The following is a 16,085-nucleotide window of genomic DNA, read 5'->3' as shown; positions in this document are numbered from 1 at the left end:
AAGTTCTGACCCGTGGATTATAGCTATTTTTCCATTAGAATTTCCCTCTCGCCCTTCCTCTCTCTGCACCTTTCCTCCTCAAATGACCCTCACCCAGGCCCATGTCCTGCTCTGTTTTTCCACCTTTTAAAAATGTGAATTCCTCTCCTCCCCCTGTCTCGGATCCCTTAGCTACGGTTCCTCCGACCCGGAATAAGCACCCCCCCAAAACACCCCAGGTGGCGTCAAACTTTCAAATCCAATGCAGTTTATCTGAGTCCCTTTGAGTTCCCTCTAGGCAACCCACCCACGATGGTGGGAGCCGTGCAGACCCACATGCAGTAAGACAAGGGTGGGGAATGATCGAGAGAACTGATTGGCTGCCTAGAGAGAAAGGGAATGGGAGGGGTTTTATAGGACAAAGCAGAGACTTGCCCCCATACTGGACTGACCTGATAGGCCAAAAGGGGTTAGCAGCTAGTGGGAGGAGCTAATGAAACCTTCCTCCTACTTCAGCAGGGAACCCTGCATGTCGGCTGCTATTGTGCAGCCATATTACGCTATTGCAGAAATCAAATCAAGCTGCGTTAAAATGAGCGTGAAGGCCTCCCCCAGCCTGGCCAGCTGGCATGGGTGCCTGGAGGACCAGGGGGCGAGCACGGGGTTAAATCTCAATGACATTAGCATGCCTCAGGCAGAGGGGAGCATCGGGGGGCACTGCGTTGCGTTGCAGCTCGTTCCCCTCCAGCCGCAAGACCTGGAGCCTGGAAAAGTTCATGACGTCGACGACGGTGCAGAAGCTGTTGATGGAGAATTCTGCAGGGGGAAAAGGAGACAGGCTCTAAGACACAGTGGGAGTCCAGAACTCGCTAGTTAGCGCTCCTGCCATCCTGATGGAAAAGAGCCCCGTGGAGGGCAGACCACTGCTAACAGCACTGTGGGTAGTAATGGTCAGGAGCGGCCCTAGACTGTCTGCCAGCAACTGGCGCCCTAAGTGAACCATGCAATCAGCGCCCCCACCTCAATGATATTGCACCACCATTTGGTGCCCCATTTAACTTGGCGCCCTAGGTTTGCCTATGTAGATGGGCCGCCCCTGGTAATTGTCATAACAGTGGACGTGACCTTAGGCACCGACGTCTCTTCTAGCTGGGGGGCAGAGGCTGCTCAACTCCCCAGGCCCTACCCCATTCCACCCCTTCCTCCAAGCCCCTGCCCCACCTCTTCTGACCTCCTCCCCCAAGTGTGCCCTGTACCTACTCCTCCCCATCCCTCCCAGAGCTTCCTGAACACTGCACATCAGCAGTTTGGGACACTCCCAGAAGCGCTAGGCGGGACGTGGGGTGAGGTTAGGAGTTGGTCAGCGAGGCCACCAGTGAGAGGCATGAGCAGGAGGCTCACGCCCCCCCTCCCCCACTAACTTTCCCCCTTGGGTGCTCCAGCCCCGGAGCACCCACGATGAGTAGAACGCTTAGGCACTATGGTAATACACTTTTTTAGATAGCACATTTTATTGAGGGGCGATTTGATAGCAGCCTTCAGCTCCCTGAAGGAGGGTGCCAAAGAGGATGGAGAGAGGCTGTTCAGTGGTGACAGATGACAGAACAAGGAGCAATGGTCTCAAGTTGCAGTGGGGGAGGTCTGTGTTGCATTAGGAAAAACTATTTCCCTAGGAGAGTGGGGAGGCACTGGAATGGGTTCCTAGGGAGGGGGTGGAATCTCCATCCCTAGAGGTTTTTAAGTCCTGGCATGACACAGCCCTGGCTGGGTTAATTTAGTTGGGGTTGGTCCTGCTTTTAGTAGGAGGTTGGACTCAATGGCTTCCTGAGGTCTCTTCCCACCTGGTGATTCCATGATTGCAGACACAGCTTTTGTAGTTCAGTTGAGAACCACTCTGCCCCCTTCTCCTCTGTGCAAGACCCATCCCCAACTAAAACCACACTCGGGTTACCTCAGGGGGAAGGGTTGGAACATGTATTGCTTTGCACAAGGGGCAAGGAATGATTTTGCGATACCTTCAGGAGGCCTGATTTTCTGACTCTGCGGAGCAAATCTGCACCCTTTACACTGGGCACCCAGCAACTACCAAAATCACTAGCCAGGGCATTGTCTACTCTTTCAGATTCTCCTCGCACTTATTCCTGTGTAAATCCGGAGTAACCCGACTGATGTCCATGCAGTTACATTAGTGTAACTGGTGGAGAATTGACCCTGCTCTCCCGGTAACATAGGGAAGGGAAATAGATTGGAATTCGCAGCTGATCCTCTTATTTCTAGCCAGATTTCTCTGCTAGTTGTGAAGGGGGCTGTTTGTTGTGATCCCACCGGAGCTACAGCAAACCTGGATAAACCTGCTGCATTGTGGGAGAGGGTGTGTTGGGAAGGAAGAAAGCTGCCAGGGGGCAGCAAAGCTCCAGGGCTTGGCAGAGACTTAACCCATTGCTAATGAGGGAGAGAGGATTGGCTAGCACAGATGTTCCATATTGAAAGCTAGGAAGGCAACCTGGACTCCATTTTTCTAGCACCACCAGGGGACAGTGGGTCAGGGAATAGGCGCTAACCCTCTCCCAGCCTCTTGTAGAACTCTTTCATAGGGGGAGTAGCTCCTAATGTATAGGAGCAGGGAGGTGGGAAAAGTGAGTTCTATTCCTGCCTCTGCTTATTCTTTCACTAAAGATTAAAAAGACTGAGACTTTTCAGCTTAGAAAAGAGGAGACTAAGGGGAGGGGAGTATGATAGAGATTTATAAAATCATGACAGGTGTGGAGAAAGTGAATAAGGAAAAGTTATTTACTTGTTCCCATAACATAAAAATGAAGGGTCACCAAATGAAATGAATAAGCAGCAGATTTAAAACAAACAAAAGGAAGTATTTCTCCAAGCAATGCACAATCAATCTGTGGAACTCCTTGCCAGAGGATGTTATAAAGGCCAGGACTTTAACAGGGTTCAAAAAGGAACTAGATAAATTCATGGAGGTTAGGTCCATCAATGGCTATTAGCCAGGATGGGCAAGGATGGTATCTCTAACCTCTTGTTTTTCAGATGCTGGGAATGGGGTGCATGGGATGGATTGCTTGATGATTCCCTGTTCTGTTCATTCCCTTTGGGGCACCTGGCATAGGCCACTGTCTAGAGACAGGACACTGGGTTAGATGAACCTTTAGTCTGACGTAGTATGGCCATTCTTATGTTGTTAGGTCAAGTCCACTTTATCTCCTACTGACTCCATTTTCCTGCTCTGACACACGCTGATAAAAAGGACTTCTGTATAAGTTTCAAGCACACCATTACAGAGCTACCTAGCAGTATCTGTATGCTGTAGAAATTGAGTTTACGTATTTCTAAGTACTCCTGAAAATTCTTCCAACCCATATGATGAGGCTTAAGTTAATTCTTATAGATAGCTTGTCTGTTTTTGCTTTGGACACTGGCCTGTCACAGACTCTCTGCTGCAGAGAAGGATCCATACAAGGGGGCCTCATGCTTTAGAGTTAACCCAGCTGCTGTGAACAAGCCACCTTACTGTGGCTGGACCGTGTCTCCTGCTGTTGGTTGGACTGACCAATCAGAAATGAAGGGGGAGGAGGCAAAGCCACCCTCTCCCCTGGTGGTGGAACAGCAGGGCCAACCAAAAAAAAAAAAAGCCCCAGCAACTGGAACTTGGAGCCTGAAACTCCTCAGCGAGGCCAATGCGTTCTGGGGGCCAGCTTGACTCTGGGAGAGCTGGCGGGGTGAGTGTGTGATTGTTTCAAACAGCTCTTTTGAGTAAGTATTTGCAGCTAATATTATCTAAGGACCTTTAAAGGGCACTTACACTGAAGTACTAAGTACAGAACAAAATACTCAAGTACTAGTGTGTAGAGTATCTCGAGATAATTACGTAGATGGGAACACTGCAGTCACGTCTGTAAGCTCCAACCATAGGCACAGGAGATATGGGTGCAGGGAGCAGCTGCAACACCCCCAAGCTCCCAGTCTAGCAACCAGGATCTCCTGGCTGCCTCCCCATGCCCAGGAGTTCTGATGCTGGCTACGCACCCAGAGTGAGCCCTGCTACCAACCCCATCTCCCAGCTCCTGGCCCTGCACATCAGGCATGGGCGAGGGTTCCCTTGGGAAGGCAATCTAGACTCCCCCTCCCCACACACACACACCTTGAGACCATTGTTCCTCATTCTATCATCTGTCACCACTGAGAACAGCCTCTCTCCATCTTCTTTGGAACCTCCTCCCCCTTGAAGGCTACTATCAAATCCCCCCTCACTTTTCTCTTCTCTAGACTAACTAAGCCCAAAGCCTTCAGCCTCTTCTCAAAAGTCATGCGCTCCAGCCCCCTCATCAGTTTTGTGGCCCTCTGTTGGAGTGGGGTCCACATCCTTTCTGTAATGGCGGGGTGTGTGCATGAGTGCGTGCAGAATTGGACGCAATACTCCAGATGTGCTGAGTAAAGGGGAATAATCACCTCCCTAGATCTGCTGGCAATGCTCCTACTAATGCACCTTAATATGCTATTAGCTTCTTGGCTACAAGGGCACCGTGTTGACTCATATCCAGCTTCACATCCACCATAATCCCCAGGTCCTTTTCTGCCAAACTGCTACAATGCTTGGGATTCTTCCATCCCAAGTGCAGGACTCTGCACTTCTTGTTGAACTTCATCAGATTTCTTTTGGCCCCATCCTCCAATTTGTCTAGGTCACTCTGGACCTTCTCCCTACCCTCCAGCATATATCTACCTCTCCCCTTAGCTTAGTGTCATCTGCTAACTTGCTGAGGGTGCAATCCATCCCCTCATCGAGGCCATTACAAGAGAGCCTCGCTTGTAAAACCTGTCAAGTTCAGCTGCACACGCAGCCATAAAAATGCATGGCTCAAACAGAGGGGCTTAAACGCCAGCTTGTTTTAATGCCATCTTTGTGCAGCCTCCATGGCTGCACTTGTTGCAAGCCAACGCTTGGGCGTCTGTTCTTGTTCTGCACATCTATCAGCTCCCCACTGTGGGGCGACGTGCTTCCCCTGAACCAGTCGCTGGCTTCGCTGCTGCTTAATTAACGTGATGCAGGCAGCACGGTTTGTTGCTCTGGTTTCTCGGAGCATCCTCTTGGCAGAGGCTTGTCAGGGGAGCGGATTTTTCCAGTCATTCAGCTTAAAAATAAATATTCCATTTGATTTCTTATGCAAGTGATTTTTGCCTGGCTGAAAGAGGCTGGAGATGAAAGGCTTCTGTTTAATCACAGCACTGAGGCAGCACAGAGAATGACAGGGCAAGATTCCTACACAGCATGTCTTCACTAAGTTGGAAGGGCCCCTCTTAGGGTGTATTGCTTGCTTACATGGCCCTCATGATTATAGTAACTGAGCACTCTCCTCCTCCCCAATTTAAAAAAACCCATGGATTTGCCCTCAGAAGTCCACTGTGCAGTAGGTAGCTGCCTAGGACAGATGGCAAGCTGAGGCAGAAGAGTCCAAATGGCTGGTCAACACAAGAAAATAATCCAGTAAAATGTGGACAAAGTTCCTCCCCAGCCTTGGTGAGTCCTGCATTTTCAGGCAGATTGTTTCCCTCAAAGGCTCACAGTGGCCCTCACCTTAAGCATTTTCTCTAGGGCACCAGCTTGCTGTTTGTTGAGCTACTCCCAGCACTGGTCAGCATAGAGCAAAGAGGGGAAACTAAACTCCATAGTCTCTGTGACCAAATCCCTTTCCCAAAGCCAGTCCTTTCTGGTACTGAAATGGGGAGAGGCTGGGTAGGGGGGAAACCCAGCCCACCCTCTACTCTGGGTTCTAGCCCAGGGACCCTGTGAAAATGCTGTCTGAAGATGCCTCCAATAACTGCTGTATGGCAGCTACAATACCCTGGGCTACTTCCCCACAGCCTTCCCAGCACCTGCCTTGTTGCAGGCACCTCCCCTTGGTACCCACTTGCACTTTCTCCTCCCACACACTGCACAACAGCTTCTCTCCTCAGCTCCTTCCTTGCATACTAAGGAAACAGAAAGGAAGCCTTTTTTAAATCACTCTCAACAGGTTCTTAATTGGCCCACACACGATCTGATTAGTCTGGCTCCCTTGAGTCGGGAAGCCTCCTAATTGGCTCCAGGTGTTTTAATTGGCCTGATTGCCTTGATTGTTTCCAGCAGAGTCCTGGTGATTCTACAACAGCCTTTGTTAGTTTACCCTAGGAACAGGGACCTATTTAATCTGGGGCTAACATAGTGTGTTTCCCTTCTATTACTCTCTGTAGCCCTCTGGCCTGACTCAGTAGGATGTGAATTTAAACCAGATTAACTATTCCTGATTCATTCTATGTGTGGATGCTCTTATTCTGAAATAGGAATGCCTTATTCTGAATTGGCACACTCTGCTTTATAGGCAAGCTGAAATAAATGAGAGCTAGACACCTAAATACCTTGGAGAATTTGCATGCAAACTCATTGGAGCAGGGCTATCTTTCACCATAAAACTATGCAGCCCCTACCACAATAAGGTCTCGATCTTGGTTGGGTCTACAATCAAAACAATTATAAATAATATGAAACTCCTTTCAGGGAACTGAAAATAACATTCATGGCTTTTGGCTGACAATGGACCCAGTCCGGATTGGAAGTGGTGACTATCAGGTGAAAGGTTCCCAAACCACCACAAAATAGCACATTTGGACTCTCAAACCAGTTTTTTCCATTTGCCTTTAAAGGGGGCACCACATTTTGAATAGGTATTTTGCTCCTGTGACTTGGATGATTTGGAGAGAAATCTAGATGCTGACATGAGACTTTCCAATGTGAAAGAATCTTCCCATGACATCCAAGCTGCTGCGGGTGAGCCAAGGAGTTAGAATAAATGGGCCCAAAACTGAATTCCCCGGTGGTGCCAAATTGGAGAAATTTCAGAGATGCGTATGGCAGAAGTTTAATGAATCCCAATGAGGAGAGAGATGGAAATAGGCCGACTGAAAGGACCACACAAAACCCAGAATCTTTCTTCTTTCCATGTGTCCTCTTGGGATCCCTCTGAATTAAGATTAATCTAGGAAACCCAGTAACTTTGGTGTACTGGTAACTGGAGCCCGCAATATGGATTGCTTCAGTTACATGCTGTCATAGACTGAAGGTATCCTCCTTCCCATGTTTGTTCAATGTGTGTTGGAAATCAATGTTCCCTCTATTTTTTCCATGCATGTGCAGAATAAATTTTGTTATGTGCACCAATACAAAAGCATATGTGCACCATGAATAGACACGCATGCTGCTGGCTGTGGGCGCTCTGCTAATCAGCTGGGGAGCATGTGAATCTCTCCTGGGCAGCCGCCCAACCACTTACCTTGCAGGGGACACTGTTGGGAATAGTTGTAGACATTATTAAGTAATTAGCCAGCATTCAAGCTACAATTTAGGGTTGCACCCCCTCTCCATTCTGGGCCTGCAGTTTCCCTGATGGCATAGAAGTGGCAAAGTACCAAACCTTGTGCTGATCTGGCATTTAGAAAGCAGCCTCTGCCCACGCACGCAAATGGGAAGGTGCCCCTGTTCTATTATCCAGAGATAGCTTCAGGCCTGATGAAAGCAGGCACAATCCCCATTGGGTTTAATAGAATTGTGCTTACTAGTCAGGTCCCCTATGACAGGGTGGGCATACCCTGCACTAGTCAAGACGGGGTTAAATCCACTTTATGGACAGAAGTTCCTTCTCCTAAGCCGGACTGGGCATGCTCCAAATGCTACAGCAGTATAAAGGGAGGAAGCACTGGAAACCAGAGGGGAAGGACACTCCTGCTGAAGGCTGGTTACAGCCCTGACCTACAGAGGCTGGAGACCCCAAGGGCCGGCTTGGCTCTCTGTGTCTGATGGAGCCCCAGGAGGTGACCTGTGCTGGGGACCCTGGAGACCCCAAAGCCTCATGCATTGCCTCACAAGAGACAATGATAGGACACATATGTGTGTATGCGTGTGTGTGTGTGACAGACCATGTAAGCTCAGTGTGTTTCGGTGGGATTCCCCAATGACCCAGCGGCAGACCGCTCTAACGCTGAGTGCTGAAGTGTGGCATAAGTTACACCACTTTGCCACTTACCCCTCCTTTCTGATCAAATCTGTGTCACCTGGACCCAACTCTGCTCCCACCTGCACCACTGACACCAGTGGAATCACTCTTATTTACACCTACCTACGTGAGAACAGAATCAGGTGTGTTGCACAGTTTACATCCTTGTGCAGGGAGCTAAATGCATGTCTCTAGGGTTACTCAATTGTGAACCTGTGTGTGTGCGAATATTGTCTTTCCCCTGCCGTACAGAGGGCAAGTTTCTGTTCCTTCTGCACCTTTTTTGTGTTTTTTTTCTCTTTACACAACAAAAATTCATATAAGGAAACCACATGGGCACAGCTGGGTCCCAAATAATTGTGTTGACTCAAGGTACACAAACACCCCGGGTCTAGCCGCCTACACACGGCTGCTGCTCTCACTGGTTTATAATATAGAGGACACCATGACATATTTAAAGGGATACTATCCTATTCTTATACGCTATGCTTTTTGATGTCCACATCTCTCAGTGGCAGTCCCCCTTCTTCAGTGCAGCCACATCCCTTGTGCCTAAGTTGGCCTTTCTCCTCTGATCTCTGACCATTTAATTCAGCCAGTGTATTTTTAACTATTAACGTACGTCTGTCTCATGAAGTTCTCTCTGGAGTTCTGCCTCCGCTTCCAGAATGAAGAAAGATAATCTCACAGACACGAGTGCGCGAAAGGATAGCAACTTGCACTTACCCGAGCGGTGTCCATCCCAGCATCTCAAAGAACTTTGTGAAAATTCTATGTGGGCGGGGCACGGAGGAGGGAAGCGGTTGGAATACGGAGACATAGAGTAGGGACGTGATTGGCTTAAGGCCACGTAAGAAATTGGTGGCAGAGACAGTGATGGAATTTAGGTTTTGTGTGTCCCAGGCCTTCTGATCAGACCCTGAGACCAGTGGCAGAACCCGGCTCCCCATTTCCCTACTGCTTGTCCTGGCCATTTGACAATGCGACCCGCTAGCCTCAAGGAGTTGCTGGTCAGACGTTGCTCACCATTGATTTGGTTCCCTTGGAGGTAGAGGTTCTCGAGGTGGGTGCTAACCCGGGGGATCTTCTGGAGCCTGTTGTAGGACAGATCCAGCTCTAGGATGCTACTGGTGTTGAAGGTGTTGGAGGAGAGCCCGTCACTGGTCAAGCTGTTGTGGGACAGCCTGATGTAAAGCAGCTTGGGGGCCACCTTGAAATACTCATCAGGGATGCTGTGGATGTAGTTGTGCTCTAGGTACAGCTGCTCCAGAGAGCTTGGCAGGCCATCAGGGACCTTCCTGAGGTGATTGTAGCTCAGGTCAACAAGGATCAAGGACTTTAACCCTTTGAGAGATGCTGCTATATCATGGATCTCGTTGTGGCTGAGGTACAGGGCAGTGAGGTTCTCCAAGCCCTCCAGAGCATTGGCTGGGATCCTGGTGATCTGATTGTAAGACAGGTGGAGCTCTCTCAGGGACCTGGGCAGGAAGCTGGGCATCTTGGTTAGGTTGTTGTTATCCAGATACAGCCTCTCAAGGTGCTTGAGCTTGGCAAAGATCCTCTTGCCCATCTTCTCGCTGGTTATCTGGTTGCCGTGCAATGCGATCCATTCCAGCGTGGTGGCGTTGTCGAAGGCCCCCTCTTGGACAGCGGTGATTTGGTTGTTCTGGAAGTAGGCGTACTTCATCCTGGAAGGCACAAAGGGGAGGTACCTCAGGCTGCGGCTGTCGCAGTACAACGCCGTGGAGAAGTTGGGGGGGCATTCGCACTCCTGGGGGCACTCCCGGGAAACGGACTCGGGGATGGGCTCTGGATTAGAGAACTCAGCCGGGACATAAGGGTAAGGGGGGCCCTCCTCCTCGTAGAACGGCAGGTAGTTATAATAGGACGACTGGCTGCGGAGGTAATGATGCAACCAGTACATGTCTTCATCTTCTTCATACTGGCCGAAGGAGACCACACACAGCCCAGCCGCTATCAGGATGGAAGCCCAGTGCATCCTGCAGAACCTCATGGAACCTGTACGGAAGGAGGAAAAATATGAGCAACATTAGGCCAGGCACAAGTGACTAGAAATAGGAAGAAGGAGGGAGTGTATCATGGGGAGGTGCATGGGGCTTAGCGTGATGAGGCAGGAGATGTTGGTTCTATTCCTGACTCAATCACTAGTTTTCTGGGTAACAAGTCACTTCTTCTCCTTGTATCTCAGTTTCCCCATCTGTACAACGGGGATAATCACACTTTTTTAAATGCTTTGAAGTCTGCTAAGGAAAAGTGCTGTATACGAGCCAGGAGTGATAACCACTGAGGGAGGGTGCCCTTGAAATGCAGTAATAGAGCTGGATAAATACTCCAATACTACTTTGACGCTCTTTTGTTTGTTTTTTGAGAACATTTCTGCCAGGGCTGGTTTGTTCGCAATGACTTATTATCATTACAGTAGTGTCAACAGAGGCTACCAATGAGATTGGAGCCCCATTGTGCTAGGAGCTGTACATGGTAACAGAGACAGTTCCTGCTCTCAAAGAGTTTGCAATATATATAGACAAGAAGTACACATGATGGAGGAGAGACAGTCACCAATGACACATACCAGGTGACACAACACTTCAGTGGTAAGCTGAGAAAAGAACTAACATGTCCATCTGACATTGCAAACTTACATGTTATGCACGTGGATCCGTATAAAGATTTGCATTTTAAGTGGTTGCTTGGAAGCGCTTTAGGCGTCACCCAATCAGGAAGCAGAAACAATACCATGTGACTTTAGACCGCGTGAATAGCAAGTGTTTGAAGTGATAAATAGTCAATATTAAACACAAAGGCTGAAGTAACCATTTGCCATCAACTTTTGCATGGCAAATATGTTTATAAAGATCAAAGTCTATTCGGGAATAATATGCACGTGGAAGAAAAGGAGCTAAATTAGTGGCATGAAATTATTTCTGTTAATATTTCATCAGGCTGCTGTAACAGACCCGGACATCTGGATACAATGAGACAAAAGCTGTTTCTGTGGGGAAGAGTTGTGGCCTATTGGAAAGATTGGGATTTGGGAAACCTAGCTTCCCCTCCTGACTCTGTCATAGATGACTTTTGTGACTTGGGTAGGTGACTCAATCTACCCCGGGCCTCAGTTCTACTTCTGTACAATGGGGTTAGTACATCCCTACATTACCAGGTTGCTCAGAGGTTGACACCCATTATGACAATGAGATGTTGACATGTCATGGCCATGAAGACCTATAACTGCCCCCACAGTGGCTTATGCCTGTTCCCTAATGCTGAGTGCATGGAACAGCATGCATGGAAGAGAGTTAGAATGCCCCCGGGAAATACCCCAGGATGCACTGAGTGGGGGAGGTTCGGGTGTGACTGCTGACCCCTGCATAAGGGACTTGGTATTCAGACTCCTCTATAATCTCTGCTCCACTGGAAGGAGTGATGGCTAATACGGACTCTGAGCGCCACATTTCCCTTATCACCATCTAGCTGGTATTGCATAGTCCACTTCCAGGGGAGCCGACAACCTCTGTGGGTCCCTGGGCAAGGTGTGTGGAGGACTGGTTCTGTGCTTGTGGAAGGGGCGGGACCTGGAGTGGAAGGGGCGGGACCAGGAGCAGTCAGCCCACTGTATCACTTAGGGTATGTCTACACTACCCTCCTAGTTCGAACTAGGAGGGTAATGTAGGCATACCGCACTTGCAAATGAAGCCCGGGGTTTGAATTTCCCGGGCTTCATTTGCATAAGCCGGGCGCCGCCATTTTTAAATCCCGGCTCGTTCGAACCCTGTGCCACGCGGCTACACGCGGCACGGGGTTCGAACGAGCCGGGATTTAAAAATGGTGGCGCCCGGCTTATGCAAATGAAGCCCGGGAAATTCAAATCCCGGGCTTCATTTGCAAGTGCGGTATGCCTACATTACCCTCCTAGTTCGAACTAGGAGGGTAGTGTAGACATACCCTTAGAGCAGTGGTTCCCAGACTTTTTGGCATCACGCCCCCCCCTTTTTGATTTTTGAAAAACCCTCACAGCCCCCCCAAAAATAGCAGCAAAACTTGTTGAGCAAAAAAAAAAAAAAAAAGGAACTGAGCGGGGCAGCAAAACTTGATAGGGGGGGGTGGCTGGATCGCCTTGCACCCCCCCTGGAATTTCTTCATGCCTCCCCCAGGGGGGCATGCCCCCCAGTTTGGGAACCCATGATTTAGAGGGTGGGACGCCCCTCCTCTTTACTCGCAGATCCACACCGAGTGCTCTGGTGGTGATTTAAAGGGCAGTAGCAGCAGCAGTGGCCAGGAGCCCTGGGCCCCCTTGAATTCCTGGGCCTGGGGGGCGACTGCCCCCTTTGCGCACACACCCCACCCTGCTCAGTGGACCTGTCCACTGCTGAAAGAAGCTCCCTTGTCCTGCAGCAGGGAGTTCCGCCCCTTCATTATTAGGGTCTTTTAACTAGGTCATTCCCACTGTATCACCATAATCTGGAACTTCCCACCATGTGGTCTGGGGAGAGGGTTCTTAGCCCAGTCACCCCAGCTATCACACCACCCGCCCAGGGCTGGATGGAGTCTGAGAGCCAGGGTCATGTGCATTGTTCTCCCCACATGTAGCTACCAGGGCAGCGTGTGGGAAGGGGTAGGGAGAAGGAAGGCTTGAGACGCCTGGGGAGAAAGGAGTCTGATCCTGGTTGTAGGTCCCTTCCTGACCCTCTCAGTCACCTCCTCTTACGTGCCACAGTGGGCACAGGCTGAGCTCCTGAAACCAGTGAGCAGACTCCCGGTGGGGGCAGGACTGGGCTCAGGCAGGGAGAGGGGCCCTTCAGACTAAGGAATCTGCCAGCACCTCCCCCAAAGTGCTGGGTCAACACAGAACAGCAGGAACCAGTGGGGCTGCTCCCTGAGGCTCCCAATTACCCCGAGCATTGTGTGAGTCCAGCTTATTGCGAAGGTTTGGCTCTGCGGAGAGGGAAGGCTGCCCACTAGGTTGCAGCTCCCATCCCTGCCAGTCTGCCTGCATCGCCGTATCTCGCCCTGGGCCACAGTTCCCCATCTGTGAATAGGGTAGCAATAACACTGCCTGGCATTCTCTCTGTAGGCTTTGGGGGACAAGGACTGTCACTGTGGGTATGTACAGTGCCTAGCGCGGTGGAGCCATGTTCTTAGCAGGTGCTACTGTACTCCACGTAATAGTGGAGGATTAGAGGCCCCTTACAGGCAAGCCCAGGGTTTTGCAAAGCTGTGAAATTGGTGCCCACCGATGTTCCCTCCACTCTTTTCCATCAATGTGCAGAATAATTTTTTATGTGCACCTAATGTGCACTACGAGGAAAAATACCAAAGCAAGCTGTGGGCTCTCTGCTAATCAGCTGGGCGGCATTGCGGTCTCTCCTAAGTGGGCGCACATAGCTACAGCGGTGCCCACGGTACAGTCTGATCTGGATTTGCTGCCCCTGCCGTGTAGACAGCCTGTTCAAACCAGGTCTTTGTTCAGGGAGGGTCCCAGACTAATGATCACAGCAGGCCTCTGAGTCGCTGGTACTGGCCCGATGGCGTCCATGGCCGAGGCTCAGACATACCCACAGGACAGAGCTGCAGGAAGGGGGATATATTTATAGCTCCAGCCCGAATGTGGAATCCCGGCGGGCTAGACAAAGAGGGTACAGTCCAGCGCTGAGCCAGTCTGCACATCGCCACCTAGATGCAGTGCTGGCTGGCAAGCTGCTGGTGTGGGAAGAAAAGAGGGATTGAGGCACTCCGTGGCTGGGCTCTTGGGTTTCTTCCATTTTCCATGCGTACGGGAGTTCCTGCTGCCAACAGGGCCAGTGACACGTGGTGCGTTGCTGAAACTGGGTGCGGTCCGGAGCCAGGCATGCAGGCTGTTTCAGAGAGCAGCTCTCCTCCTATCCTGGGGGTACCTTGACTGGCAAAGTCTCCCCGCTTCCCGGAAAATAGGCTTCCTCCACCCCCCTGGAAAGCCATCTTTCCTACTGTGCTGCTCCATTCCTAGGGGATCTGCCTCCCCCTCCCCCAATGTGGCACTATTCCTAGGAGGTCTGCCCCCCTCCTCCTGATTGGCATCATTCCTAGGGGGCCTGTTCCAATTTCTAGGGGTCTCCCCAGGTATGGGACTGTTGCTAAGGGGGAATCTCTCCTGCATTCAGTGGTGTTCCTAGGGCTGCCTTCCTGCATGTACCTCCCCATTCTAAGGGGGTCTTTCCCCCCTGTTTAGCTGTTCCTCTGGGGTCTCTCTTGCATAGACAGCCCAGTTTCCCTCTGTCCAATGCTATGTCTGTGGCAATTCTCTCTCAATCTACAGCCCTGGTCCAGCTCCATGTCCATAGTGGGTCTGCATCCCTTTCATGTGTAGGATAAAACAGGTGGCATGTCCTGCCAGGGGTACTGGTTCCCCAGGCTGCCCATCTAACTGGGGTTGTGCTGCAGAAGGCACCTTGCACGGGCACCTGGTGTTAATGGACAGCATGAGCTTCCTCCATCCCTATCAGTGCCACCTTCTCAACACTGTTAACGAGGCGCTAGAATCCAATGCAGAGCCATGTAGGCGTTGTGCTGGGTGGAGAGGGTGGTGGTGGGATCAGGAGAGTAGACTCTGGTTTGAATCTGTCTAGCTTGTCTTGCCCCTCCCTGCCCGGAACGTAACACGTCATCAAAGGAAGAAAGGCATTGTTAATAAGGCACAAAGCTGCCCCAGCTCTGTGCCATCCGTGTCGTTGGCATGTGATTCCCCTGGTTCCCTGTGTCAGTGTCGTGCCGCCTGCATGGCAAGGGGGTAGCATTCCCTTTGCGGCACAGGTAGGCAAACAAATAATTTAAAAAAAAGTCCCAACCCACGATAAACACAGAAATCAACTTACCAGACTCAGAGCCCCAGTGTTCTTCTGCCTGATCTCCTGTGTATTAACGAGCATGTGTGTGTCTCAGTTTGCCAGGGTTGGTGCCCGCCCTGCCGTCCTGATCAAATATTGTGCTTGCAGGTCATGGGCACTGCTGGATTTTCCTTTTGGAGCGGCTTCCCTGTAGCAGACAGCTCGCAGAGTAGAGCGAAGATGCCCTAATGCTGCCTGACGTTATAAACAACCAGCTTTTCCGCTCTCCTCTTGCACACTGGTGTCTTTCCTTGCAGAGGCTTTGGCAGGTTGCAGCCTCTCTCTGTTGAACAAGTTAGTGGAACAGTGGGTGTTGTTTTGAACCGACTTTTCTGAGGTCGCCTGTGTTTCTCATCACACAGAGACGATGAGGCTGGGTTTAAAAAAAATAAATCAGACTTTTGGAGGGGGGAAGATGCTCTGGATGAGCTGTTTAGAAGCAAAGCATCTTCACGGTTTTCGTGGCTGGGGAGATGGCAGAATGGCCTAATGGTTGTATCTGATGGCCATGTCACCAGCAAGCCTTGATATTTTATAATTTTACTATTAAACAGGAATGTTTCTAGAAATATTTATTCTAACGAAGCGGCATCCAAGGTACATAAACTACATACCGAGAAGCTAATGTAACACTAAGAATTTGTTTCACCTGCCGCCGAAAGGTGCCACATGGACACCCTGCTGGCTGTGCTTCTCTGCCAAGCCACACGGGAGGCAACATATTTTCTTGCTTCGATACTGTGGGGAAGGGAGCCATAGAAATGTCTAAGACACATAGGCTACGTCTGCACTGCAGCGCTGTTTCAGGATACCGGCGGTGTCCTGAATTCGCTATCCTGTGTCTTAACTGCAAGCCCGTTATTTCAAAATATAACGGGCTCGCTGTTGTGACGTCCCTGTAAGCCTCATTCCACAAGGAGTAAGGGGCGTTTCAAAATAGCGATTTATTTCGAAAGAAGTGTGGTGTAGACGACGCCTTTTAAATTTTTGAAATAAGCACATTCGAAATAACATCGAAATGAGCAACGCCATTTGTGTAGGTCAGCTTGCGTACCTCAATTTCGACCTACGGGGCCGTGTAGACGGCCGCACCCGTAGAGCACAGATGGGCACTTGGGAGTCTTGAGTCTCTATACATTTCAGGTCCCCCTTACCAGCGGTGTGGGAATATTTTTAAACGGGG

General features: G+C 50.3%; 1 protein-coding gene across 1 annotated transcript; it reads right to left on the bottom strand.

Moving 5' to 3' along the window:
- Positions 1 to 475: 475 nt before the first annotated feature.
- Positions 476 to 15,285, bottom strand: FMOD (fibromodulin). Its single transcript, XM_006133110.5, has 3 exons — positions 14,891 to 15,285; positions 9,048 to 10,040; positions 476 to 795 (listed from the first exon to the last, which is right to left on the bottom strand). The coding sequence occupies exons 2-3, from the start codon at positions 10,033 to 10,035 to the stop codon at positions 644 to 646; spliced, it is 1,140 nt and encodes a 379-aa protein (XP_006133172.3). The 5' UTR covers positions 10,036 to 10,040; positions 14,891 to 15,285; the 3' UTR covers positions 476 to 643.
- Between the last annotated feature and the right edge of the window lie 800 nt (positions 15,286 to 16,085).

This window comes from Pelodiscus sinensis, chromosome 27, assembly GCF_052426305.1.
Source record: "Pelodiscus sinensis isolate ZL-2025 chromosome 27, ASM5242630v1, whole genome shotgun sequence".
Classification (NCBI taxonomy): Eukaryota; Metazoa; Chordata; order Testudines; family Trionychidae; genus Pelodiscus; species Pelodiscus sinensis.
Note: the sequence above shows the minus strand (reverse complement) of the source record. Positions and strands in the feature narration are given on the sequence as shown.

Bases quoted from the DNA above. Each gene is read 5' to 3' on its own strand.
- FMOD (XM_006133110.5), bottom strand. From the start codon at position 10,035: ATGAGGTTCTGCAGGATGCACTGGGCTTCCATCCTGATAGCGGCTGGG. The intron at 796-9,047 runs GTGAGCAACGTC...TTCCCCCTGCAG, and splicing joins CCAAGGGAACCAAATCAATG to AATTCTCCATCAACAGCTTC.